Source organism: Carettochelys insculpta, chromosome 3, assembly GCF_033958435.1.
Source record: "Carettochelys insculpta isolate YL-2023 chromosome 3, ASM3395843v1, whole genome shotgun sequence".
Lineage (NCBI taxonomy): Eukaryota > Metazoa > Chordata > Testudines > Carettochelyidae > Carettochelys > Carettochelys insculpta.
Window position 1 is genome coordinate 124,302,517 of NC_134139.1, and position 27,214 is coordinate 124,329,730.

At 46.1% G+C, this 27,214-nt stretch overlaps 1 protein-coding gene across 4 annotated transcripts in view; it reads left to right on the top strand.

Annotated features, from left to right (window-relative positions):
• Positions 1–342: 342 nt before the first annotated feature.
• Positions 343–27,214, top strand: part of METTL24 (methyltransferase like 24) — a 113,617-nt gene continuing 86,745 nt past the window's right edge. For 3 of the 4 annotated variants that reach the window (XM_074990761.1, XM_074990760.1, XM_074990759.1), the window contains exons 1-2: positions 343–717; positions 27,016–27,114. In XM_074990761.1, the coding sequence (XP_074846862.1) occupies positions 427–717; positions 27,016–27,114 (390 nt within the window). In that variant the 5' untranslated portion in view covers positions 343–426. The remainder of the gene's footprint in view (positions 718–27,015; positions 27,115–27,214) is intronic. The other variant, XM_074990762.1, reaches the window with a different exon arrangement.

A 27,214-nucleotide genomic window follows, 5' to 3' on the forward strand; every position in this document is an offset into this window, starting at 1 on the left:
CCAAGGCGCGTGCTGAGCCCCAGCTCCCTCCTGCACACCCCCTCCCCCCGCAGCCAGCACCGCCCCAATGCCAGGCGCCCCGTGCCCACGTGGGTGCCTCCGCCCGCCCCGCCCCGGCAATCCTTCTGCCAGGGCGCGGGCGCATTACACGCCCCACGGAGGCCTTCAGCGCCGCTGCTCTTCGCTAACCCCGCGGGACTTGTCCCCCGCTCGCCTGGCCCGGCCCGCGCTGCACGTGGCAGGGCTCAGACAGGTCACGCCCCCTCTCGGGGGAGCGCGGGGCGGGTGTGCGCGCCGGGGCGGAGTGTCCTGTCCCGTCCGGTCCCGTCCCGTCCCGCTCCCCGCGCGCGGCTCCAGCATGACACCGCGGCGCGGGGCTGCGGCAGCGGGCGGCGCCCACCCAGCGAGTCCCGGCGCGGTGGGGCCATGACGCCCAAGGAGAAGCCGCTGTGGAGGGGCCCCGCGTTCCGCCTCTGCGGGCTCTCGGCCGCGCTCTTCCTCTGCCTGCAGCTGGGGCTGCGGCGCTCCTGGGCCCCGGAGGAGAAGGCGGGAGCCGCCGCTGCCGTCGGGGCGCTGCCCGCTCGGGGGAGCCGCCTGGGCGGAGCTGAGGCGCACCTGGGGCCGGAGGCGGCGATCGCCGGCAGGAGGCGCGTGACCTACCTGAGAAGCAGCCGCAGGAGAAGCTCGGAGCCGCCCCCGGGCAGCAGCCGCAGGAAGGTAGGGAGGGGCCTGGGCAGCGGGGCGCCGTGTCGTGACATAGACAACGGAATGTCGCGACATAGTCCCTCACCCCAGCTCAAAGAGCTGGAACATCCAACTAGTCCAAGGCTGGCGCCTGTAAAAGGCTCAGCCCGAGGGGGCGCTGGTACCCCGGGGCTTGGCCCGGAAGTCCCAGGTGGGGACACTCTCCAGGTCCGCATTCCTGCTCCTGTTGAGCCCTGGCCGGCCCTAGGTAGGGTGGTCATATTTCCCAAAGGGAAGACAGGACCCCTCCTGGGGCTGGCCCTAGTCCCACCCACCAACCTATGGCTGGGGCTGGCCTGCGTTGGTTGTCCAGGTGCTTGCCCACCCGCCAGGCTGGGGTTGCTGGAACCTGCCTGCCCCAGGAATGAGCCCTTCCCCTCTCCCTGCCCCAGCAAGGGACGGGAATTGCTGCTTGACACCTGTCCCCCATTTCTCTGCACTGTGTCTACTTCTGCTAAAAAAAAAAAAAGTCAGCATGGCTAATATAGCCCTTCAAAAGGAAGTGTTCTGGCCAAAACAGAATGCATGGTCACCCTCTCCCTAAGAAAAAGGGCCACCCTGGGTAGAACTCTGTATAGGGTTGGGCACCAAGCTGGCAGGGGATGTGCGACAGTCCCACGAAAACGAGCCTTCTGTGTTGATCTGGTCACAGCCATGGTGTGGAAGCAGCCTTCCCAAGCTGGACATGAACCCCAGGCCTAGATTTTCAAGCTGATGGTGTTCAGGGCTTTGGAGATGCAACTTTCAAGGTTTGTGCCAAATCTAAACCCTCCTAGGCATTGGAGCAGGAATTTGGCTCCGTGTTGCTGGCTATGGTGCTAAAATAGCAATATGGATATTCTGGCCCAGGCTCTGATGTCTGGAGTGGGCTTCAGAGACTTATCCTGAATGAATTTACACAGCAACTTTTAAAATAAGGGTAGGCAATAAGTGGCCTGTGGTCTGGATGCATTTTGCCAAAGTTCGCTTCTAGGGAGCTACTGGTACTATATTCCCCTGTACATTCACAGGTAGGGCCACTTGCAACTCTTGTTGGCCATGGATCACTGTTCCTGGTCAATGGGAGCTGCTGGAAGCAATCTCCCAGACTGTGCCACGTTCCACAGCTCCCATTGGTCAGAAATGGTGATCTGTGGCCAATGGGAGCTTCAAGCTGCGGAACCTGTGGATCTGCAGATAAATAAAATGCCGGTGTTACCCCAAGGGCTAACATTGGTGAGCCATGTCTTGCCTGAGGACATATTTATGTCTGGGCTCTGAGAGTTGCTTTGTATTTTTTGTTTGTTTGCTGTATGCTTCTCTTTGAGGGAAGTGTAGAACTACCAGGGTTTTTTTCCTTGATACTTCCTCATGTCAGTGAAGAGGATGAAGAAATTGAATAGTTCCTTCTTCCCTCTTACCCACCTCATCCAGAAAGGTAGTGGAAAAAAAAACACGGTTTGCCATAATATAGTGACTATGAGATTTTTCTGATGTGTTGTGATTTTGGCAACATGATGCATCAGTATGCAAATGTTGCTGACTTTGCAATTTTATGTAGCACTGTAATATTTGGTGTGTTGTCTTAAATCCCCAGCTCCTGATTAGGGGAGTTGGATGACTTTCTTTCTTTCTCTTTTTTTTTTTTTTTTGGTGGGGGCAGGGGAGGGCGCTTAAGGTTAGGGTGGAGGTGTTTGCCTTATTGGTTGCAGGTAATTATTCAAAAATTTAAATGTACCTTAAAATTTAGCAGACAACTAAAAAGAGCTCCAGTTTATAATTTTAAAGTTAGTCAGATCTGAAAATCTGAAGAAGTGGGTGTTATCCATTCAAGTTCATTACCTAGTAAATGAATTTGTTAGTCTTTAAGATGCTGCAGGACTTAGTTTTTTTGTAGATTTTGTATACTTTGTATATAATGATATGTGAAGATAGTTTATGTAACAGTTATTAAGTTTTAACTTTTTGAATCTTAATGTCTACTATCATTAACTAATTATTTGACCCCCATAATTTCCAGCAAATGTAGACATTTTAATAAATAAATGTTAAAATCTTAATTTTGATATTTCACAAAAATAAAAACTAAATTCTGCCAACCTTACCTATGAAGAATATACTTGTAAGGTGCATGAGTGTATAATACCAACTGAAAGGAAGGCTGCTTGTTAATAACTTAACCCATTGGCAGTTCTGGTAAACTCCAGAGTTGCCAATGTAATTACTCACAGAGCTTGCTGAGGAGCCAGCTGTTGCTGCAAATCTTTTGTGACCTTGGCCTATTGAGACCATTGGTGTCATCCACATAATAGGAGTGTGTGATGTGCTACAGTATGATGAATAGAAGTCTGGAACCCCATCACTGGATTATTCTGCACTAACCTATTTATGTTTATTAAAATATAAATGAGTTCCTAAATACATTTTAAAACCTTGTATGGGTCCATCTGCGTTTTGGAAATGATTACAAATTCCTGCAGATGGTATTCTGAGCTGTACAATATCCTTGTTTAAAACAAAAGAACCAAAATTTTGGTGTATGTTTAGAAGGTCATTAAGTTGCACTTCTTCGGTAGCGGAAAGTTGGTTTTCACAGTTATCTATTAGGTTCCTTCATTTTGGTTATGGAACTACTAACCTCTTTGCTTAGTATGGGCCTGTTACAGGAGCAGGTGGGTGGGGTTCTGTGGCCTGCAACATGCAGGAGGTCAGACTAGATGAGGCCCTTCTGACCTCAGCTGGGATGGGAGGTGAGAGAGAGCATCAGATGAATTTTTTTTTAAAGTCTCTTTTTAAGAAACTCCAAAAAAAGGGGAAAAGGAGGTGATATAGTGTCTTCTCGCTATTTTATATACTGATTGGGTCTGATATTTGTCACATCCATTTCAGTTCCATGTCTTCTGTTTTCACCAAGCATAATTTCAAATGTCTTTTGATCATATTAGGTCTCTTTTTTTTTTTTAATTGACTAATCCAGCCTCTTTGCTCAGCATATAAGATTTGCAAAAGGAGTATACAAAAAGATAATCAGTGCCTTCCCACAGTTATTTCTACAGTAGCAGATGCTCTGTGTTTTGTTGTCTGTTTTGGAAAGATTCAGTTTATGATAAAAAGGTTACCAAGGGGAAAATCCTCAGGACTTTTGCACCAGAAAAAATACAGAACGGGTAGGAATGAGATACAATTGTTGGGGAAATACATGCTATTTAGAAAAGTCTCTGGTAATAGACCCAGTGGAGGTACAGGGCAGTGCCGTAACCTTCTTTTTCCTAATAACCTGACAAAACGGACTATTTAATTAAGAATTTAAATTCAGTGCTCTCCCTCCTGGTTACATGTTAATGTATCATCCTCTGCATTACACCATGAGACATAGGGCTTGAAAGTGTTGCGGGGAAGAAGGAATTGCCTGCTAAGGTAACATGTAATTTTAAAAATTATTAGCCACGTACAAGCCTAAGAAAAATACATTTATGTGTACCCTGGAGGAGAACAGATGTAGGCATATTAAGCCTGATCAAATTAACATCCTAAAAAATAATAGTGTAGATATGGCTGCATGAGTGGCTACCGCCCAGTTGCCCCACCCCAAATCTCAGCCAAGATCCTAAATCCTGTACATCCGTGGATATGCTATATTTAGCATGCTAACTTTATCACAGCTAACACAGGTATGTCTACACTACATTACATTTCCAGCTCTAGTGATGACATATTCTAAGAATCCCCTTGTGGCCCTCTATGGAGTTAATGGAGCTATGAGATGCACCCCTGAGACATACAATACAGCCTAGGAAGTAATGGACAATGAATGACTAAATTAATAGTAACCACAGTAAAATTTGTTAATCTAAGTGATTGTATGTTGTAATTCTTTTACCCTTACCTTACCATTTCCTTATGTCTTACATTTTCAAAGCAAGTAAACTTTGTTTCATCTGTAATAGCAATGTAATATACCTCCTCCTTTCCCCTTCATCTTTGCAGAAAATTAAACAAGAAACAATTAGGTTTTGATTGGATGTTGCCAGAGTTTATGCTCTTCTTTTTAATTAAATGTTTTTGTGTCTAATGATCTGATTGTTCAGATTTTTTAATTCTGAACCCCATGGGAATTTTGGTTGCACAAAGAAAGCAGAATTAAATCTGTTTGTAACCCCGTGTGAATTCATGTTTATAATTGACAATTAAATGTTGGTAATTACCTTTAGCCAAAGAGTATGTTACTAACATGCAGCTGTATTGTTTGTAACAAATTGCATACTTTGGAGCAATCTTGAGTTCCTTCTCTACTAATCTGTAACAGAACTCAAATTTATGTGGGGGATTGATCCCATCATAACAAATTAAGCCATTTTTGACTATTTTTCAGCACAGTGAAGAAAGTAAAACACTCAAAACATGCATGGACAGTAATTAACCCATGTGATGGCTCATGTGAGTGGACACCATTTTGTAGACTGTAATTTTACACAGTAAGAATAATGGGATTCCCTGCCATGATAGAGGGTATAAAATGCACTGGAACACCTCCATCTTGCTTGTTTCTTGCTCCAGCTTCTGTATTGCTCAAGTCTCTGGATTTATACCAATGGGAACATTCTAACAAAGGCTATGTCTACACGTGCAGCCAACATCGAAATAGCTTATTTCGATGTTGTGACATCGAAATAGTCTATTTCGATGAATAACGTCTACACGTCCTCCAGGGCCGGCAACGTCGATGTTCAACTTCGACGTTGCTCAGCCCAACATCGAAATAGGCACAGCGAGGGAACGTCTACACGTCAAAGTAGCACACATCGAAATAGGGATGCCAGGCACAGCTGCAGACAGGGTCACAGGGCGGACTCAACAGCAAGCCGCTCCCTTAAAGGGCCCCTCCCAGACACAGTTGCACTAAACAGCACAAGATACACAGAGCTGACAACTGGTTGCAGACCCTGTGCCTGCAGCATAGATCCCCAGCTGCCGCAGAAGCAGCCAGAAGCCCCGGGCTAAGGGCTCCTGCCCATGGTGACCATAGAGCCCCGCAGGGGCTGGAGAGAGAGCATCTCTCAACCCCCCAGCTGATGGCCGCCATGGAGGACCCAGCAATTTCGACGTTGCGGGACGCGGATCGTCTACACGGTCCCTACTTCGACGTTGAACGTCGAAGTAGGGCGCTATTCCTATCTCCTCACGAGGTTAGCGACTTCGACGTCTCGCCGCCTAACGTCGAAGTTAACTTCGAAATAGCGCCCGACGCGTGTAGACGCAACGGGCGCTATTTCGAAGTTGGTGCCGCTACTTCGAAGTAGCGTGCACGTGTAGACGCAGCTAAAGAGACTGAGGTCCTTCCATTGATTTGAAAGTAACCAAGACTTGACTTAATCCAGCATTTTAGTGCATCACTGCTACATGCCTGAACCAAGAACTTGGGAATTGTTGTATGTATTTGATTTCTTTGACCCATTTTAACTCACCTATCTTTCTTTTATAAATACACCTTCAGTTTTTTAGATGCTAAATAATTGGCAACGGTATAATTGAGCTGGTTGTGTGGTTAGTCCTTTGGGATCAGAAGACTCATTAAGTGGGGACAATGGTTTTAATAACCACTCATCCCTATAAGCAGTGCCACCAGTGGTGATACCGAAGAACTGGAGAATCTAAGAGATCTGGAGGATCTGATTTGTTGTGAGACGGTGTGGTGAAACAGAAGTTCTCTTTTTGGCTTGTTTGATGTACCTTATAAATGGAGGACCGCCAGTCTTTAGCTTTGACTGTCCTTTTTCTCAGCTTTTGCTCCTGAATAGGATACTCTCAGTATTGTCCCACAAGAGCACAGCATTTACAGTAGAGTTCCTGATTTTTATGCAAAATTAGCATTGTCTGGTTACTCTTTTGTCAACTGACAGTACTGTGCAGTATTGTTTGGATAACCCAATGAGGTCTACTTTGGGAAATTTCCAGTGTTTTTCTATCAAATGTTGATTAGACATTCATATTGTATCATTATATATTCCCTATCAAAGAGCTTCATTAAAAAAAGAATAATTAAGGTTGCAGATTGGTTTTATTTCTGCTCAGAGAGAGCTCAGATTTGGTGAACAGTGGCTAGCCAGCAGCGTCGCTGTTTTGCTGCTGACCCCTATGTGTAGTTAGACATGAGGAGGTTTGGAATAACTAATGTCATTTTATTCCTCCTTTAAGCACTTTTTGGAAACCTTTGCCATTGCTTATTTTTCCCTTCTGTTCCTGTTTAAAAGTCAATTGAACCATAAATTAGTTTGATTTTCACACATGTGCTGCTGAAGTATTTGCTCCTCAATCTTTTACAATGGCAAAGAAAACCAACCCACAATCCTAGTACCTGTATGCCCTATCAACAAAGTGCAAATAATCTCTCGTTAAATATTTGTTTTCATGAGTTTGAAATTTCCATCTTTAGAGATTTTTATAGTCAGTCTTGATGAATCCCAGCCTACAGAAGAGAGGAGTGATGTGGGGATGTGATAGCAGCCTTCAGCTGCCTGAAGTGGGGCTCCGAAGAGGATGGAGAGGGGCTATCTTCAGTGGTAATACTTGATAGAATGAGGGCCAATGGTCTCAAACTACAGTGGAGGTGGTCTAGGTTGGATATTAGGAAAAACTATTTCACTAGGAGGGTGGTGAAGTGTTGGAACGCGTTGCCTAGAGAGGTGGTGGCTTCTCCATCCCTCGAGGTTTTTAAGTCCTGGCTTGACAAACCCCTGGCTGGGATGATTTAGTTGGGACTGGTCCTGCTGTGAACAGGGGTTTGGACTAGATGACCTGAGGTTTCTTCTAACCCTAATCTTCTCTGATTATATGAATTCTGCTTCTGGAAATCCCAACAATTCATCATGGTGAATTTAAATCACAAGGTAGAAAACCTCAGTTAAATTTTTTGATTTAATCAATGCACTATGCTGGAAGATGGTTGGGATTTCTTGAGGTAGAGTCACAAATATCATGGAAACGAAGATGTTTAAATGGGGAGACTTTTAATTCTACTAACTGATAATTTCATTTGTTTTCTAAAGAAAGGTACATTCTCATCTTTGATATAACAATTATTTCCTTGGGGGCTAGAGGCATATTGAGAATTTGAGAACTGAGCCAGGGAGAAATCTGTCCAATAAAATGAGATCATCTATGTGGGCTTGGTGGGTGATATTGAGGAGATACATGGTGGTGTCTCCTGGAGTAAGAGGCCAAGTGACTGTGCTCAGTAGTCCAGCTACTGGGTCCCCACAGGATGAAACTCTTAATATGATGCAATACCTCTTGTTCCACATTTATAAAGCTTGACCTCAAAAGTTAGACATTTTCCCTCTGATTCTTTATTTACATAAATGAGCAACTTTAAATTTCAGTTTTTGTTGGAGGCTCATGAGTGGAGCATATTTATTTTTCATTTAAACATTTTAAGAGATCATAATAAATTTAGGCCTTATGATATATTTAAAATGAAATCTGAATTTACTACCAAACGGGTTTAATTTTAAATGAAAAAATTATAATTTAAATAATACAACTAAAACTTCTTTATTTAAAAAAGAAAACCCTACGTTGTCTTTCAGAGGTAGCTGTATATACTTAGAGCTTCAATTTCAGAAGTCTTAAGAAGTTAAATTCTTATTGCCAAATTTTAGATTTCCGAGCATCCCAGTGATTATCAGATCTTATTTTCTATTGCAATGGCTTTATTTTTAAGCTCTCCATACTCAGTGAAGTACATTTGTGGCACTGTATAAAATAGCTGCAGTGCTCTCCAAGCTCATCAAAGTCTGCTCAATAAAATTAAAAAATCTGGCAACTTTACATGGAATATGTGCTTTCTGACCTTGAGGCATAAATGTCAAACCCTGAATTTTTATTCATTAGCAGCTGTCATTGTCATTTTAGGAAGCCTTTCTTGAAATTTGTCAGAACTCTTTTGTTGTAAGTTTGATCTTAAATATGGACTACTTGATTTTAAGCATCTCTGACTTCTGGCATACTCTTTATTTAAAGTGCTTGACTGGTGCGTCGTTAAAAAACAAAAGCATTATAGACTTGACTTGAATTTCAGCATGTCTGTGATATACCAGCTTAGTGTGTCTCTTTCTAGTGGTTGGCTTCAATGAATATGTATTAAATTCTGGCAGCTTAAGTCAGTTGCATTTGTGTTTTGTCAACATCCTGCAGTACTCTAAATAGCCAAAGCTTCTACCACATGAGAAAGTTCCGGGTTTGATGACTGTACTAGTCTGTATGTGTATGCAGACGCATTTAATTAAAAACTGTCTTCTGGATACTCCAGCTGGGGAAGTCAGAAATGAAGGAGGGTCAGAAAATAAGCACCAATGTTAACTAAAAGAGAGTAGAAGTGAAGCTCTTTGTTGTTTGTAATCTTTTAGCAATTATTGTGCATGTACAGACCTCACAATTTGCTCTGTATCTGAACCAAGATACAGTTTCTTTCAATTTCCATTGCCATGTAGTAACCTGCAGTTCTTCTAATTAGAATTAAACCACTTTTTTTTTTTTTAAATTTGATTTAAGCTTCCATTTTCAGAAGATGTTGCCTTTAAAAAAATTAGTTCTTTTTGGTTGGATGTGTTCCTGGAGGCTTCTTCCCATGACAAAATTTTAAACTAAAGGTTAGTCTCTGATTCCTGGAAACTTCAGGGCAATCCTAGAGGGCTGGTAATCCTACTTGCAGTGCAAGACTGCATCGAGGAGCAAGTGCCTTTTATGTGCTATCAGGCAAGCCCCTCTGGCACAGAGTTGTATTAATTGGCTCTGGAAGCAGTTACATCCTGCTGGCTCCAGGCAAAAGGAGGCTTGAGGCAAGGCAGAACCCAAGAGAGTAGATGGATGCCTGGAGAACATGAAGTAATGGGAGGAAATTAGATGAATTGTAGAAGTTCTCTCTCAAACAAATCAAGGCACATTTTGGTTATTGAATTTTTTTTCCTCTTACACATGACCTAAACTTTTATTTAAATATACGATGTCCTCTTAATGCCAGGGAACTTGAGTCCCTGAACTTCTTTCTGGATGCAAGTTTGAATATGGCAAATAGATATACTACACAAAAGAACTTGATTGTACATATATTATCACTAGCTAATGTTGACACAAGGCTTTGTCCTTCAGCTTGAAGTTTCAAGTTTTATGCTAACACACTATGTTTTTGTAGCTCTGTAGTCCTCCTGTGGGATGGATTCTGTATGTGGTCTTTTCACTGTACTGCAGGAAACTAATACCTCTAGAAATTGAAGCTATTAGTCAGGGTTTTGATACAAAAAAGGCAGTCAGTGTGTGCACACAGGCATCAAAGGCTTTCGAAACATCCTGTCTCAGAATAACTCTTAGGCTAGGGCTACAGTAGCCCCACCTCCAAATAAGTTAGGCAATTTGTGCCATACAAATTTGTGCCATACAAATTGCCTAAATTATTTTGAGGTAACTTATTTCAAACTCTGACCTTGAAATGAGTGCCTACTTCGAACTTTCTGCTGTCCCTCTCACAATTGCTGCGTCTACACTACAAAATTACTTTGAAGTCGCTACTCCATTCCCGGGAATGGAGTAGTGCCCTATTTCGAAGTTTAACTGACTTTTAATATGAGGTAAAATGATGCATTATGGGCCTGATCTAGCAAACTCGAATCAGTAGGAATCCTGTGCTTGGAGACTTTGTAGAATTGGGCTACGAATGTGCTGTCTTATGTCTCACAACGGTTAGTGCCTTAGGGTAAGATTTTTGTCATGGTTGTTCTTTAGTATCAGTCAAAGACAAGTCATGAGCAGTAAACAGAAATTCACAGAATTACCTGTCTGTGGCCTATACTAAAAATAATGGGGATAATTTCAGGGGGCAGTGACTGACAGCAGCAGTTGATGCTCTCAGGGTCCCCACTGCCTGTGGTGACTAAGATTCTAAGGCTAGTGGCTGACCGCTCCAGGGTCCCTGCTGTGGCTCAGAGCCTGAGGGCCCTTGAAGACTATGATGGCTTGGAGTCCATTAGGGGCTCTGGGGCCCTTGCTGCCTGAGGTGTTTGAGAGCCCCATGTCCTCACCTTTGGTGGCTCTGATGGTACCAGTCCTGCTATCTCAGCGCTGAAGCCAAAGAAAATGTCATGGAGGTCTGTGAAAGTCAGGGAGTTGTGACCTCCATGACAATCATATCCTTACGAATGATGGATGTTTCAGAACCTGGCAACCCCTTCCTTTCCCCCATTGCCCTCCCTGCCTTCTTGATGCCTCCAACCAGTTGTGCAATGCTGTGTATAAGTTTTTAAAAAAAAAAAAAAAAAGTAAAGTAGTCAACCTACAAAGGAAGCTGTTCAGCCATATGAAGATGTGGTACGTGTAAGACCAGGCACATTAGAATGAATGAAGTATTTTAGGGAAGAGCTACGAGAATGATTAAATAATCAAAAAATGTCTCAGCATTTTACTCAAGGATCTCTGTGTCAGTGAGCTCAAATCTTTGTATGCTCAAGGTCACTTTTTGAATTTAAGAGAAACCCAGACTGTGCTCTGCCTGGCTCAGTCCATGCCCCCCATGACTTTCTCTTTCCCACTCTCTCATTTTCACCGAGCAAGGGGTTGCTGGGGCTGAGTGGTTCACAGTCTTGGAGGGAGCTCTGTGCTGAGCCTGGGGCAGTGGGGTTGAGTGCAGGAGGCACTTAGGGGTGTCAACTCTGAGAGGGCAAGGGGTTGGGGTTTGGAAGAGGTGTGGGCTTCCACCAGATGGCGTTTACCTTGGGTAGCTCCCTAGCACTGGCAGAGTGGTGCTAAGTCAGGCTTCCTGCCTATCCCACCCCCTCGCTGCTCTTGGAAGCAGTAGGCACATCCCTGTGGCTCAGGGTTGGGGGATGTGACTCTGCACACTGATCCTCCTTGCAATCACCACTCCTGCATTTTGCCGATGGGAGCTGTGGGGGTGGTTCCCAGAGGCAGGAGTCATGCGTGAAATTGTGGTCCCCACCCTGTGACCACAGGGACGTGCTGGCCAGTTCCTGGAGCTGCACAGGGCCAAGGCAGGCAGGGAGCCTGCCTTTGCTAGCGTTGCCAAGAGCATGTCCTCTAATTTTTCGACCCATGTGTAGAATAAGTTTTTGTGCCCTGAGACGTGTGAATGTGCACCACCAGAAGAAACACGTGTTACCGGCATGGGCGCTGTTGGCTCTCTGCTAATCAGCTGGGCAGCATTTGAATCTCTCCTTAATGGGTGCCCAGGCAGTCAGCTTACAGGGAGCAATTGCTGCCAACCCTCCCAGTTTCACTGGGTGTCTTCCAGAATTAGGCCCGACCTCCCAGAGGCTACAGCAGACAAACAAGGTGAGTGTAGGCACTAACAGTATGGTAATACAGAGAGTCTAAGACAGGCTTCCTGCCTGCCCTCACTACTCACCACACCCTGAAGTGACCAGCATCCTCCTGGCTCCCACCGCATGCGCCAGTTCCACAACTCCCATCAGCTGGGAATTGCAGTGGCAGTGTCTGTGGATGGGGGCAGCATGCAGAACTCCTCCATGTCTCTCTCATCTTGGAGCTGCTGCCAGAGGGATGTGCTTGTCACTTTTGGGAGTCACCTGAGTTAAGCACTGCCCCCCTCAGACCTTCTTGCACCCCAACTCCCAGCCCAGAGCCTGCGCCTCACACCCCTACCCTATGCTCCAGCTGAGCCTTCTCCCACACCCAAACTTCTTCACTTGACACAGCCTGACTCCTCATCCCCTCCTGCACCCAAACTCCCTCACAGAGCACATACCCTGCACCTCCTTCTGCACCCAAACTCCTTCTCAGAGCCCACATCCCCCTCCTCCACCTCAATCTCCTGCCCCAAGCTCAGCCCTGGAGCTGCCTCCTGTGCTCTGAATTTCCCAGCCCAGAACCCATGTATGTCCCTTCCTGCACCTCAACCTCCTGCCCCAGTCCAGTGCAAGTAAGGGAAGGAAAGGGCCTGGAGTGAACGTTGGTAAGGCCATGGGGAAGGGTTGGGTCAAGGGGTGGGGCAAGGGTGTTTGGGTTTGTGTTATTACACAGTTGACAACCCTAGTCTTATTCTTGCTGGGCTGCCAGACTTTTAGTGATCAGAGATCATGATCAACTATCTGAGGTTCCAGGATTGCTGTCTACCACTTAGTAAGCACTTTATATTATTTTAATAGAGAGACGGTTAAGTGGTGACCTGATTGCACTCAGCAAGTACCTACATAGGGAACAATATTAACAATGGGCTCTTGAATCTAGAGAGAAAGGTGGATACAGTCCGATGGTGGAAAGTTGAAGCTAGAACACTTCAGGCTGAAAATAAAGTTTACATTTTAACAGTGAAAGTAATTAACCTTTGGAAGAATTTACCAGGGGTCCTGGTAGATTTCACTAGTCTGCAAATTGAAACAAAGTTTCAGCTGTTTTGATAAAAATAGGTGACTTTACATAATTGGCTATGCTGATTTAAAAATGGCATCTAATTTGCTCTGTCATGTAAGGATTTTTCACAAATCAAAAAGAAAAAAATGGACTTTCTTCATGCTTTTTTATTCTACCTTATGCATTTAAAAACTTGGTAAATAGTAAGTTAGTTCTTTTAGAAGGTCTGTTGTAAGTACTTGTTTAAACAACAAAGGAGCAAAGTGTGAAATTTTAACAACCGAGTAATTTTAAATGATTAGATGAAACTGAATTGACACTTTTTTGGCAATTTTTTAACGTATTTCACTATCAGTCTCTCTTTTCAGGGACCAGCAGTAATCAGCCATCATGTTGACATCCCAGAGTCCTTGAATCTCTCTTCCATCATATTGATATCCTGATCAAATCTTTCCCCTTGCTCTTCACTGACACTTCTAATAGTTTCAGGAAAATAATCCAGATGGGAGTGCAAAAAATGAATTTTCAAGCTCATGTTGCATCCATGTCTTTCAGATTTGTTTAGCATGTTGCCAACAATGTTTTTACAATCAGGATCTTTTTGATTCCCTAAGAAGTTTTGTATGACGTTTCTGAAGGCCACCCAAGCATCTTTCTCTGTGTCACTCATGGTTACTTCAAAGTTAGTGTCAACAATCAGTTTCCTGATCTGAGGACCCACAAAGACAGGAGGAAGGCCTGGGTAAGAAATACCATGCTTCTTTTGAATGTTATGCCTTTCTGCATTACGTAAACAGAAATAACAGTCGTCCTCATGACTCTTGGGCTCATGCCAAACCATAGGAATTCCAAATGCCATAGACTACTTTTTTCCTTGAGTTCATTGTCTCAGACTCCACAAATGATCAACACAGTCTATGAGGGGCCCAAGACTTGTCTTGATCCCCAAGTTTTATACCAAAGTGGGCATGATACTGTATAGGTGCGTCTACACTAGAGTAGGGCGCTATTCCCATCTTCTCGTAGGAATAGCAGTTTCAACATCTCTGCGCCTAAGTTCGATTTCAGTGACGAAGTAGCACATGGCACGCTGTAGATGCGGCGCACGCTATTTCAAAGTTGTGCCTGCTACTTCAAAGTAGCACTCTAGCGTAGACACACCTGTACAGTATCATGCCTACTTTGGTATTTCTTACCCAGACCTTCCTTCTGCAGTATAGCCAATACCACATGGACCTGATGTGCCTATCCCTAACCCACCAAATTGACTTCTGACACTGATGCTAATAATGCTGGAGGTGATAGTGAGTGGAATGTGTGTAGACAATCCGCGTCCTGATACTTCGAAATAGCGGGGTCCGCCATGGCGACAATCAGCCGTTAGGTGGAGACGTGCTGTCCAGTCCCTGTGGGTCTCTCTGATCTCTGTGCCCAGCAGCTCTTAAAGCCACATGGACCCTGAAACCCCGTCGCAGGAAGCTGAGACTGTGCAGGCAGCAGCTGTGCCCCGAGGTGCCCCTGCAGCGAGGCGATGGCAGCCAGCCAGCCCCCTGAGCACCCCCAGGGCTCCCCCTCTGGGCCATCCCAGGGTTCCTCAGTCTCCAGCCAGCAGGGCAGGAAGCGGACCTCTTCTTGGACTCACTCCGAGCTCCGCGACCTGCTGAGGCTCTGGGGTGAGGTGGAGGTGCTCCCATGTAATGGGGAGCAGGCGGAAGAACGCGGAAGCGTTCTCCTGGCTGGTGGAGGGCCTGACCACCCAGGATCACCCTGCCTGCACTCTTAACCATGTCAGGAGTAAGGTCAAGGAGTTGCAGCAGGATTACACCTGGGTGGGGAATTGGCCAGCCGGTCTGGGGCCACTCCTGCCACTTGCCCCATTACTGGAAGCACAGGGCCATCCTGGTCTCTTGGGACACCTCCTCCCACCCCCCAGCCATCCTCGACACCGTGGCCAAGGAGTCCCAGCAGGACATGGAGCTGGAGTCAGGACCAGAGGCCAGCCCTGCACCCTCAGGGCCAGAGCCAGGACTGTCTGCCCCACCATCAGAGTGGCTGAGCAAGGACGTGGAGCCGGTGCTAGACATCCCTCTATTGCAGCTCCAGCTGGGCATCTGCCCAACGGGCCTCCCCTGACCGTGGTGGGATGTTTGGGAGGCCCGCATCCAGGCGGGCCAGGAGGCAGTGCCACCGGACCTTCTGGCACCTGAAGGCCTGCTCAACCACCTGCTGGGCGTGGTTCAGCCAGGTGTTGTAGTGCTCCTGGCTGGCGTTGAGGTGGCCCGTGCAGGGGCACATGAGCCAGGGCTGGAGCAGATAGGCTGCATCTGCCACAAGGCAGAGGGGCACGGAAGTGGCCCCAGTGGGATCTCCCTCTGGAGGATGTAGGTCCCCACCTCCAGCTTCAGGCAGAGGCCCCGAATTGCGGAACATGCGGGCATCGTGGGTGCAGCTGGGTCAGCCCATATACACGTCCTGGAACCAGCCCTGGCTGTCCACCATGGCCTTCAGGACCACCAAGTGGTAGCCCTTTCTGTTTATAAAGCGTCCACCACTGTGGTCCGGGGCACGGATGGGGATGTTGGTCCTATCGAGGTCCCCAAAGCAATTCGGAAACCTCATGGTGACGAAGCCTGTGATGGATGCATCCAGGTCCCTGATTCGGATGACGCTCTGGAGCAGCAGGGTTTTGAGTGCATGGGCCAACTGTGGGGAGGGGACATGGGAACCTGTGAGGGTGTGCATGGTGCACCCTGCCCCCCTCACGCAGGCCCCCCTCCCTGGCCCCTTCCCAGGCTCCCATCCCCAGTCCTTCCCTGTTGCCCCCCCAGTGGGTGCATCCCCAGGTCTCCTTACCTCCATCAGGATGGCCCCAACTGTGCCCTTGCCTACACCAAACTGATGGCCCATGGAGCGGTAGCTGTCTGGAGTGGCCACCTTGTGTTGGTTAATCCATATGTTCCCCTCCTAGATATAAAGCGTTAGGTATTTATAAATTTCAGTTGAAGATTTTTTTATTTTTCGTAACACCTTCTGTAACATCCAGTTAAACATTAATTGCATCTCATAGTCATGTAAAGTGAGCAAAGCAAACTCTGTGGCAGCACTGTGTATGCATGCGGTAGATAGCGTATCACTAAACTAATAAGTCAGTAAAACTGCACCTTAATGAGAGCAGATTACACGCAAGGTCCTTCCAAACCAAACAGGATGAAACTAGAAATATTTTGGATAAATCAAAGTGATAGAGTGTTAGGGGAATCATTTGTTTCTATGGCTTATATTTATGGATATTGATGGTATTTCTTAACACACAAGTGTTGCATTCTTCTTTTGTGCTGACTCAAGTGTAAAAAATTCTTATTACATACTTAGAGGATTATATAGTTTCTCTGAATGAAGAGGCCCGTGCATAAACTGATGGAGTCCTCCATTTCTTTCTTGGAAGCAGTAGACATTTTGGCAGCAAATTGTGATTTGATTTTTTTTTTTTTCATTGAAAGATTTTGCTCATAAACATTACTGATGATTAAGCATTATGTCATGAGACAGCCAAACGAATTATTTAAAAGTGTAAATAAGAATTAGATCATGCGACTGTCAAACGGGAAAATTATTTAAAATCAGAGGAAAGAAAGCACTTACAAAGATTGTAAGCACATAAGATCATGGAAAACTTCCTGACTAAGGCTTTGTCTACACTTGTAAGTTTAAAGTGCAGCCGTGGCAGTACTTTAACATGGCATTGGGGTCAGGGCACCAGCGTTGAGGAGCACTCTCCCACCGCCACAGCTAAACTACCTCCACAAGGGGAGTAGTCAGCTGTGTTCCCAGCATTGGAAGCCTGTTTACACAGGCTCTTCACAGCTCTGTAACCTGCTGGGCTCAGTGGGATGTGGTTTTTCACACCCTGAGTGAGAAAGTTACACGAAAGTAAAGTGGTGGTGTAGACAAGTTCAAACTCTTTTTACGTTTCAGATACCAAATAATAAAAACAAACATTGTTTGAAATGTAGCCAGGAAACTGATCATGAGTACAGCTCACACTTTAGGCAAAAATTGTATTGGAAGTTCCTGGACTTTGGGCAGCTCTTTACTCTGTAACTGAGGTAATTGCGAAAAAGAAAGTTAAGGTCTGAAGGTACATAAGGCACATTTATGCATCATGAGGCACTACAAATGTGATTCAGGTTCTGTACTCTTACTCCAGCATGGGAAAAGATGATTCTGTGGTGACATTGGACTGCGTGGCAGGGTAAATTACCTCACTACAAACTGTGTTTGCTCCAAGAAGAGATCTGTGATTTACAATGTGTGTTTTTGTGCATAATGGGCTAAGAAAACCACGAGCCTCCCACGCCTGGGTGGTATTGCACCTGCCCTTTAACTTGGACTCAGCATATGGTGAGTTAAACTTAAAATTTTGAAGCCATAATATAAGCAGGACAAATGATGCCACGTGTATGCTGCATTAATAGATCATCAGATGATGATCAGAGACCGCCATTAAGGGAGAAAATGTGGACACGAGATCGGTAGGAAAAAATCATCATGTGTTTAGATTAGTGTCAAATTGGCACCAAAGAGAAATTGGCCGTATGTTGGAAATGTCTGAAACCCATCCCTCAGACGAACCTTCATGTTATTTCAAGTAACCAACAACAATGTTCTGGGGCTTTGTTATGTGATTATGGTATCAACTGAATCTGTACAGTGTGCATCTGGGGTCCTACTGCAGCGAGTCCTGCTTAGAAACGATCCTCAGGATAACATTTCTCTTACTGTCCTTTACCATTCTTGGGTTTCAAAAGTCAGCTTGAAAAGAGATTATAGTAAAATGTAGTCAAAGTGTTATTTTTGTTATGGTAAGTTTCAGGGCAGGATAAACAAGTGGGTAAACATAAAAGCACAAACATCTCAGGGTGCTGTTCAATTTTTCTTGTTATCACCTCTAGAATGTCTCTGTGCAGCAGTCAGTGGCCTATTTGTTGGGAATGGAAGCAGCAAGTAATACCTGTTATAAAAACATAGACATGACACCTTATTGGAGGTACCCTTTACATTAAGAGAGGATGGTCTTGTGCTTAAGGAGTTGTACAGGGACTCAGGAGATTTGGTTTCATTTCTTGGCCCGCAGACTTCCTGGGCGACATGGGGCAAGTTCTTTTGTGCTTCATTTCACTATCTTTATAATCATATATACTAATTTTGCTGTCTGTCTGTCTGGGCAAGGTTCTACCATGTTTCCCCCCCACCACTGTGCCAGCCCCAGCCTGCCTCCTGGTCAGCGTGGGGCCTGGCCTGACCCCCTTCCCCACACTGTGCCAGCCCCAGCCACTCTCTGCCCAGTGTGGGGCCTGGCCTAGCCCAGCCCAGCCCAGCCCAGCCCCCCCAATGGAGCCTCCTCACACCATGCCAGCCCCCTTTCCCTTGCCAGCACAGGTCCTTGCCCAGCCCATCCCCTCGCGGAGCTCCCCCAACTGTGCCAGACCCAGCCCGTCCCCCAGGCAGTGCAGGGTCCAGATGAGCCCCTTCCCTTGCCAGCACAGGTCCCGGCTTTGCCCCCAGTAGAGCCCCTCCCCCAGCCCCATAAACTTTGGCTGTGTATTACTACAAGTTTCTGACTACAACTTTCTTCCGGCCCAGCTTCCGCCTGCAAGCGGAGCTGCAACGGGTCCTCTAGCATAGGTGATACTTCCCTGGTCTGTCCTACTTTTTGTACCCTCTGTGGTGCAGAGGCCATTTCTCAGTCCGGGCGGTGGTCAGAAGGCACTAGTGCGGCATCATGTGGGATGATGGTAACGTTTAGCTGCGTGCATGTGTTCCCCTGTGTGTTGCACTGGCTAGCCAGCATAGCAGACTCTAAGAAAACCCCCCATACACCACAAGATCATATAATGGGCAAAGGTGCCCGGGTTTATGGTCAACGAAACATGCAGTGCCGTAACTAGCTAATACGGCACCTGAGGCAAGAATATAAAATTGCACCGCCTCGTATATTCGTGGTAGTTATTGCATGGGAAAAGGGAAGATATGTAAACAATACAGGTACTTCTGCCTCCCCTACCAGCTTACAACCCACTCACTCCCCCTGCCCCCACTCAGGTTTAAACTGTGGCTGCAGTGATGGGACCACCTCACCTGAGTGACAGAGTCCCCCAGGCTCCCCAGTGCTCTGCTAACACTGTCCGGATGGCTGCTTCCCCCTCTCCTGTGGACTCTGTGTGGGGCCGTCCATGGGGAGCCGTGTTGGTGCGGCTGTGGCTGGTGCATGTGGGGGGGGGGTCCCACTGATGTTTTGTTCCCTATGTTTGGACCTCTGAGTGTTAATAAAGGTGTCTCAGTGTAGCAGCAGAGGTGTGGCTGGCTCTGGGGTGAGGCACAGGGTTGGTTGTAGGAGGACCTTTATGGTGGAGATGCAGCCGGCTCTGGGGTGGGATGGCAGGCTGCTTAAGGGGAGATCCCTTGCCCGGTGCTGAGACACTCTCTCTGTGGGGAGCTGGTTATAGAGCAACTCAACTCCTTGCCCAGATCTGAAATGCAGCTGCTTCTGCTGTAGCATGCAGGGGGCTGGTGCTTGGGGACATGGTGCAGAGCTGCAGCCTCTCCTAGGTGAGGTGGTGGTGTGGGAGAGTCCTGGCTAAACAGGGTCCCGGAGTAAAATGGCCCCTCCACTTTTTGGGGGAGGAGCTGGGGGGGCTGCCAGGCTTTTGGGGACAATAGGGCTGTGGGGGCAGGGCAGTGCCAGAGTTTGGGATGCTGCCACTTCTAGGGAGCTTCTCTCCTGCAAGGACTCCCTCTTGCAGCACTGAGATGCTGCTGGTTCTGGGGTAGAACACAGCATGGTTATACAGGGACCCCGCACTGAGATGCGGCTGGCTCTGGGGTGAGGTGTGGGGGTTGTTGTACAGGGACCCCTCGCCTGGCATGGAGATGTATCTGGCTCTGGGGTGGAACAGGGACTGGTTATACAGGGACCCCTCACTTAGCACTAACGTGGACTGGGATGCAGGGACCCCTCACAGAGACCCCTCATTTGGCTGTCTCTGGGGTGGGGCACAGGGGCTGGTTACATGGGGACCCCTCCCCTGGTGCGGAGATGCAGCTGGCTCAGGGGTCGGGCACAGAGGCTGGTTACAGGGGGACTCCTCACCTGGCACTGAAAGGCAGCTGGCTCTGGAGTGGGTCTCAACTCTGGTTGTTTAGCTGCCACTGGTTACTGTGGCCCGGCATGGGCAGGGTTAAGCAAGGTACAGCCTCTCTATTTGGCATCTCTGTGGCCCAGCCTGTGGGGCCCAGCTGGCCAAAGGCAGCACAAGCAATCCCCAGGTGGCTCTACCAGTGGTGTGGCTCCCTGGTCCCTTGGGGTCCCCTTCCTCCGGGATGTTGCCACCCCACCAGGACCCCTGATTTCCCTGATCCTGGGTCCCGCCATGATCCCAGCCCCCCTGCAACCCTCAGGCCCCCCAACCCCCTCTGTGATCCCACCACCCTGCAATCCCCAGCCCCCCCCCCATGACCCCAGCTCCCCTGAGCCCCCAAGGTCTCCCAACCACCTCCATGATCCCAGATCCCCATCCTCTCTCTGGCCCCCTGGGATCCCCAAGCCCCCTCTGTGCCCCTAGACACCCTCTTATACCCCCCAGAATCCCCCTGCCCCACCTCACAGGAGCAGCCCAGCCGGGAGGTGTGGTGCAATGTGTTCTTTGCCGCTGTTGCTTTTCTCCAGGCCCCTGGTGCAGCCGCCACTGCCTCCTCTGCTACTAATGGAACTTAGGTTAATTTGTTTAATGGCTGCCGGTAAACCAATTAAACTGAGAACAAGAAGAAGTCCTGTGGCACCTTATAGACTAACAGATATTTTGGAGCATAAGCTTTCGTAGGCAAAGACCTGCTTAATCAGATGCGTGCGTGGCGGGGGGGTTCAGAGGGGTATTTAAAAAGTGGGGTCCCAGTAAGAGGGAGGGCCAGAGCTGACAAGTTCTATTCAGCAAGGTGGAAATGGCCCAGTATCAACAGTACTTATCAAAAGAGGAAAAAACAAGTCAGATCAGATCGGGGGATGTGAGCTTTTGTCAGAGTCTAACGGGGAGATATTAGCACCCACAGCAGAGAAACTACCTTTGTAAGCTGCGAGCCACTCCCAGTCTCTGTTTAATCCATGGTTAATGGAGTCAGATTTGCAAATAAATAAAATAAATATCTACATCTACTGATATAATATATGCCATCATGTGCCAGCAATGCCCCACTGCAATTTATATTGGCCAAACTGGACAGTCTCTCTGTAAAAGAATAAATGGACATAAATCAGACATCAGGAAGGGTAATGTACAGAAGCCTGTGGGAGAGCACTTCAATCTCCCTAGACACTCAGTAGCAGATTTAAGGGTGACAGTCCTGAAACAAAAAAATTTCAAAAATCAAATGGAGAGAGAAATCTCTGAGCTGCAATTTATTTGCAAATTTGAGTTAAGGGGTGAAGGTATTCGTGGTATCTTTTTATTTTGGGGGCTTTTTTGTAATAGGAGTCTTTAATACAAAATTATAGTTTTAAAACGGCTGTAGAGGTAGTTTTGGTGAGACTGTCACCATGATGTTCATACACCAACATATACAATTTTAGAAACTTTCAACCTCATTCAAGTTTAATTAAGAAAATATACCCAGTCATGAACATTCTGGGACCACTTACTTGATACATCTTCTGTTTCAAGGTATTGTCCCACACTAGGATATGGTACAATGTGGGAATGTACCACATCAAGGAAACAGAGATGGAGCACACAAGGACAAGGTTTTAATACAAGTACATACAAATTTATTGTAATATTTAAGTTAATGTTACATGCAGCAAAAATATAACTACTAAACAAAGGAATTTGTATGAAATATTCTTACGCCTCTCCCTTTGAAAGGGCTTGGGCTTGTTTTAGGGTTGCTTTGAAAGGTAGTACTCCTCCTGTCCCCCTCAGAGTTCTCAGGAACTTTCTCTGTCCAGATCCACTGAATCAAGAGAATGTCCTAATTCAGCATGAATACGTACCTTTTAATTTGGCTGCTTGAGGTGTGGGACTGTAATTGTGCTGTCTGATCCTTATGTTTTCTAACCTAAGATACACTTGATTGTGGAAAGCTCTTCAAACTGAAAGTTTCATCACAAAAGTAGAAAATATTCTCAGTATGTACAATGGATAATTTCAAGTCTCACAGGTCTGCTTTTATTTTCTCTATCTTGGGTTATCTGCTTAAATGGTGAGTCTTTCCCTGTGAGGGTATTTCTCTCAGCAGTTTGTGCACTAGTACTTGACAGCCATTTTAATGTGTTCAGTCACTGTATGGTAAAGAAATTCTTTACCGTACCACTGTGTGGTGAGGAAAGACTGCTTACTCTTTTCTTCAAACAAAGCTCCTATTCTGATATGGGATCTCTACTCTGTGCTTGTCAGGTTTTTAGAGGTACCCTTTGAGCTCTTACCAGAGTACGCTTTGTTTCACCTCTGTTTCATAAAGTCTCTCCTCTTTGCTTATGTGAATAGAATAAAGGAACTCAACCAGGTATGACAATGTAGATTTAGTGTATGTTCAGTGCATATGTATTGTCATTTGTCTATGAAAAGAAGGTAGCTCTTTCCTTCGAGAAAGTGAGAGGAGTTGGCTTCCCCACTCAGAGGGAGAAGTCATAGTTGGAAGATAAGAGGGGCAGTTATTGCCAGAGTTTTATTTTTTCTGTCAACTAACAGTAAAGAGAATTTTTAGATGCAATATAACAATGGGTGACCTATAATCCCACTACTCTGTAGAGCATGGTTTCCCAAACTGGGGGGGGCTGGGCGTGAAGAAATTCTGTTGAGGGGTGTGAGGCGACCCAGCCCTCCCTGTCATTCCCCCCACCTGAAGAAAGAGCTGACCTTTGCTTCCAGCTCTCAGATGCTGCCATTTTACATGGGTGACCTGGCACAGCCACTGTAAAAAGCGGGCAGCCAGTGAAGAGCCACGTGGAGCTAGCTGCCTGCTGCAAAGATGAGTGAGTGTGGGCTGTGAGGGGGAGGAGGAGAATGGGGTTAGATGGGAGGCTGCGGGTGCCTGGCTTGGGTGAGGGAGATGGGGATGGGGTAAGAAAGGGGGAGCTGAAGGTGCCTGGCTTTTTGGGATGGGAGGGGCTGGGGCAGGTGGCTTGCGCAGCTTATGGGGCTCGGGCGGCTGGCCAGCTTGTGGGACTCACGGTGCTTGGGCAGCTGGCCCTGGCATTGCAGAGTTCAAGCAGCTTGGGCAGTGCAAGGCTCGGCCAGTACAGGTTGGAGGATGGACAGCTGGCCCCAGCAGTGTGGGGCTTGGGCTGGCAGGCAGGTGGCTGGCCCCAGTAACACGGGGCTTGGCTGGCTGGCCCTGGCAGCGTGGGGCTTGGGTGGCTCGGGATGGCAGGTGGGCGACTGGCCCTGGAAGTGTGGGACTTGGGTTAGGGGCTCGGGCAGCTGGCCCACGGCTGGGGCAGGTGGCTGGTAGGCGGGCAGCTGGTCCCCGCAGTGTGGAGCTCAGGTGGCTGGCCCGGGTGGCTGGCCCTGGCAGCCCGGGCCTTGGGTGGGTGGCTCTGGCAGTCAGGTCTCAGGTAGGTGGGTGGCTGTCATGGTCAGTTCTGGTGGCTGGCATGGGGCTCAGGTAGCTGGCCAGCTGGAGCTGCGCTAGGCACCTTCAAGGGGCCAAGAAAAACTATTTGTGCTTATTTTTACTCAACAGTTGTGTATCAAGTTTTTGTGTTCATTCTAAATTACAAATTGAATTTTTTGCTCAAAGCAGGGTTGGATGATGGTAAAGGAGAGGTGTTTGGGGGGGAGTGAGTTTCTCAAAAATCAAAAGAGGGGTGTGATGCCAAAAAGTTTGGAAACCACTGCTGTAGAGTGGCTGGAGGCTTCAGCACTAGAGAATCACTAATCCAGTTGTTTGAGTGTTCTTGGTTTTGCCTGAAAACTATTGCCAGACTTCATGCTCATTTCAGCTTTGAAACTTGTCAGATCTGCAGCCTTCCTGTCGTCACAAATGGTGTATAGCTACTTGAAATATTGGAATTGTTTTGAAAGAGTCCACACCTTTCCCTCCCAAGGTGTGCACTTAACTCTGACACCAGCAATTTAAACTTCACATTTTGAAATCAGAGTATCAATGGTCCATGCCCTAGGTGGGTTTCTTGACATTCTGGCTTCTGTGACTTGCAGCGTGGACACGAGTTCTTGTCTAACCAAAAAAAAAAAAAAAAAAATGAAAGGAAGCACAGAGAGGGGGAATGTGTGGCTACTCTTTGGCTGTTGCTGCAAAAGTTTCTAAAATATTCAACATCTCTTCACTGTTAAATAAACAAAATGAAAATCCAAGAACAAAACTCTCCTACAGATTATTTGGCTCATATTCACTCGTAGACTGCTTACTAAGGAAAAATGTGAGCATGTAATAGCAGGCTGAGGCAAAAACATCATCTGGTCTGGAGTTCCTGTCTAATAATCTTTGCCTTTGAGTTTTGCCCTTTATCTCCTCCTCCTGTTCTTGCCCTTCTCCTTTGTCCCCCATACAACTACAGTGGCTCCTGTACCTGAGGAGAGATGGTTGCAAATTCCTCTGTAACTTGTCAGTGTTGCTATGTCAGTCAGCTTAATGAGAGGCCCTTTCTCCTCTCCATAATTTAGCTGTGTCAGTATTCAGTCTAATCCACAGAGAGGTAGCCATGTTAATCTGTCTCTTCACAAAACAAAACAGCAGTCCAATAGCACTTTAAAGACTAACAAAATGATTTATTAGGTGATGAGTTTTCATGGAACTGACCCATTTCTTCAGATCTGGAAATTCTGAAGAAAGTAAACTGGAACAATGAGAATTTAACAGAAAGGTAGAAAAGAAATGAAATGAAAACTAACAAATCAGCTACACAGGACAGAAGGGGTGGTGGTGTGAACAGTGGAGAAAAGATGGAAGAAAATTACATACTACAAGTATCTATTAAGTGACTTGCCTGAAATTGCTACGAATATCAAGGATGAGGAAACTGTCCTTGTAATGTGAAATGTAATTGCTGTCTCTCTTGAGACCTAGGCACAAAGTGTCAAATTTGAGAACAAACTCCAGTTCAATTGTGTCCCTTTGTAATCTGGTGTTAAAATCTCTTTGTTTTAGGATGCAGATTTTCAGGTTTTTAATGCTATGGGCTGTTCCATTGAAATGTTCACTAATGGGTTTATGTGTATTCAGATTCCTAATGTCTGATTTGTGTCCATTCATTCTTTGGCAAAGTGCTTGTCCAGCCTGTCCAATATACATGGCAGAGAGGCATTGCTGGCACATGGTGGCATATTTCACATTAGTGTAGGTACAGGAATATGAGCCCCTGATTGTGTAACTGATGTGGTTAGGTCGAGTGATGGTGTCTCCAGAGTAAATATGTGGACAGAGTTGGCAACAGGGTTTGTTGCAGGGCAAAGTTCCAGGATTAGTATTTTTTGTGGTATGGCCTGTGGTTGCTGGTGGGAATTTTCCTGAGGTCAGGTGGCTGTCTGTAAGGAAATCACAGGCCTCTCACTCAAGGCTGCTGAGAGTGTAGCATCATGTTCCAGTGTAGGTTGTAGATTGGAGGGTTTGAGATGGGGGGCTATAGGTAATGACAAGTGGTGTACGATTATTAGCCTTCTTGGGCCTATCTTGAAGTAGCTGGTTTCTGGATATTCGTGTGGCCCTGTCACTCTGTCTTTTTTTTTTTTTTTTTTTTTTTTTTTTTTGACTTCTCCTGGTGCGTAATTAAGTTTTACGAATGCCTGGTAGAGATTTTGAAGTGTTCGGTCTCTGCCAATAGGATTGGAGCAGATGCTGTTGTATCTAAAGGCTTGGCTATAAAAAGTGAATGGTGCATCTAATCAGTGTGCCAACTACCAGTCTAATCTAGGTAGTTTCACTTCCCTTTACTTTTATTGTTTTGAGACTTTTTTTATGCCCATGAGACCCTGTTGGGATCATAGAGAACTTTGTTTGGTTTTGTTGATACAAAATAGCATTATGAAAAGGCCGTGTTTGTCTGTTTGTCTTCCTTGATGTTTCATTTGATCACAAATGACCAAAGGAAACTAGATGCCACCTGACTTATTATAGGATTAATGGACTGTCACAATCCAAACATGAATCTTTTTGGTAGGGCTCAGTGAAAGGGAATTTATTTTAATTTTAATATAAGATTTCTATATATACTTTTGTGTGCCTGTTTGAGGGAAAGCGATAGATTCTAAAAGACAAAAGCATGCTGCATTTAGGGAAGGCGTTGTTTCTGGGAGTACAGCTCCCTGTTGGTATGCAAACAAGTTTCTGAAAGACCTTTCCTGTCCTACTTTCTGTGGGAAGTGTCATTTGAAAAGCTTTCATGATGGCTGAGGTTTTGAGCTGATGGGGCCCCTTACAGAGTATGAAAAGCAGTCACTGAAAGTAGTTCCCTGTGGAGATGAAAATGAGGCATTATAATACTGTGGGCAACAATGCTGCCCTTTCTCAGGAAACCAAAGAATTCCGATAGTTCTTTTTAGGCTAACTAACATGAAAAAATAAAAGACTTTTTTAAATAAATGCAGACTACCACGTTACTAGAAACTGAAGCAGAATGGTATGTTCAACTACCTTAAATGCTCCGGACTCGGAGACAGCTGTGTTAGTTTGCAGCTTAAAGACTAACATGTTTGTTTATTAGGTAATGAGCTTTCGTGGGTTGTAGGATTTTAGTCATTCACATTCTGATTTTCTACATATCTGTAACAAATTTTTAGAAAACATTCCATTTTTAAATTTAAATCTCATTTAATATATTGCCTCCCTGCGTTTTGAGCTTTTAGTGACAGATGCCTGTCCTTTAAGTCTTTTTTATTTTTCTCCCCCACCCACCTGTATTTACAGATTATACGATGGCATGTAGACCTGCAGCCTTGGGCAAGTCCTACTCCTTCCCTGAATTATGAGGCCCTGAGGTTCCTGAAGTATATCACTACACCTCAGGTTGGTTTTCATTTTGATATCCAGTCTGAAAACTGTCGAAAACACGATCAGTTTTTCCCCAGAAAAGAGTATTCAACAAGAATTACAACGACTTCCACTC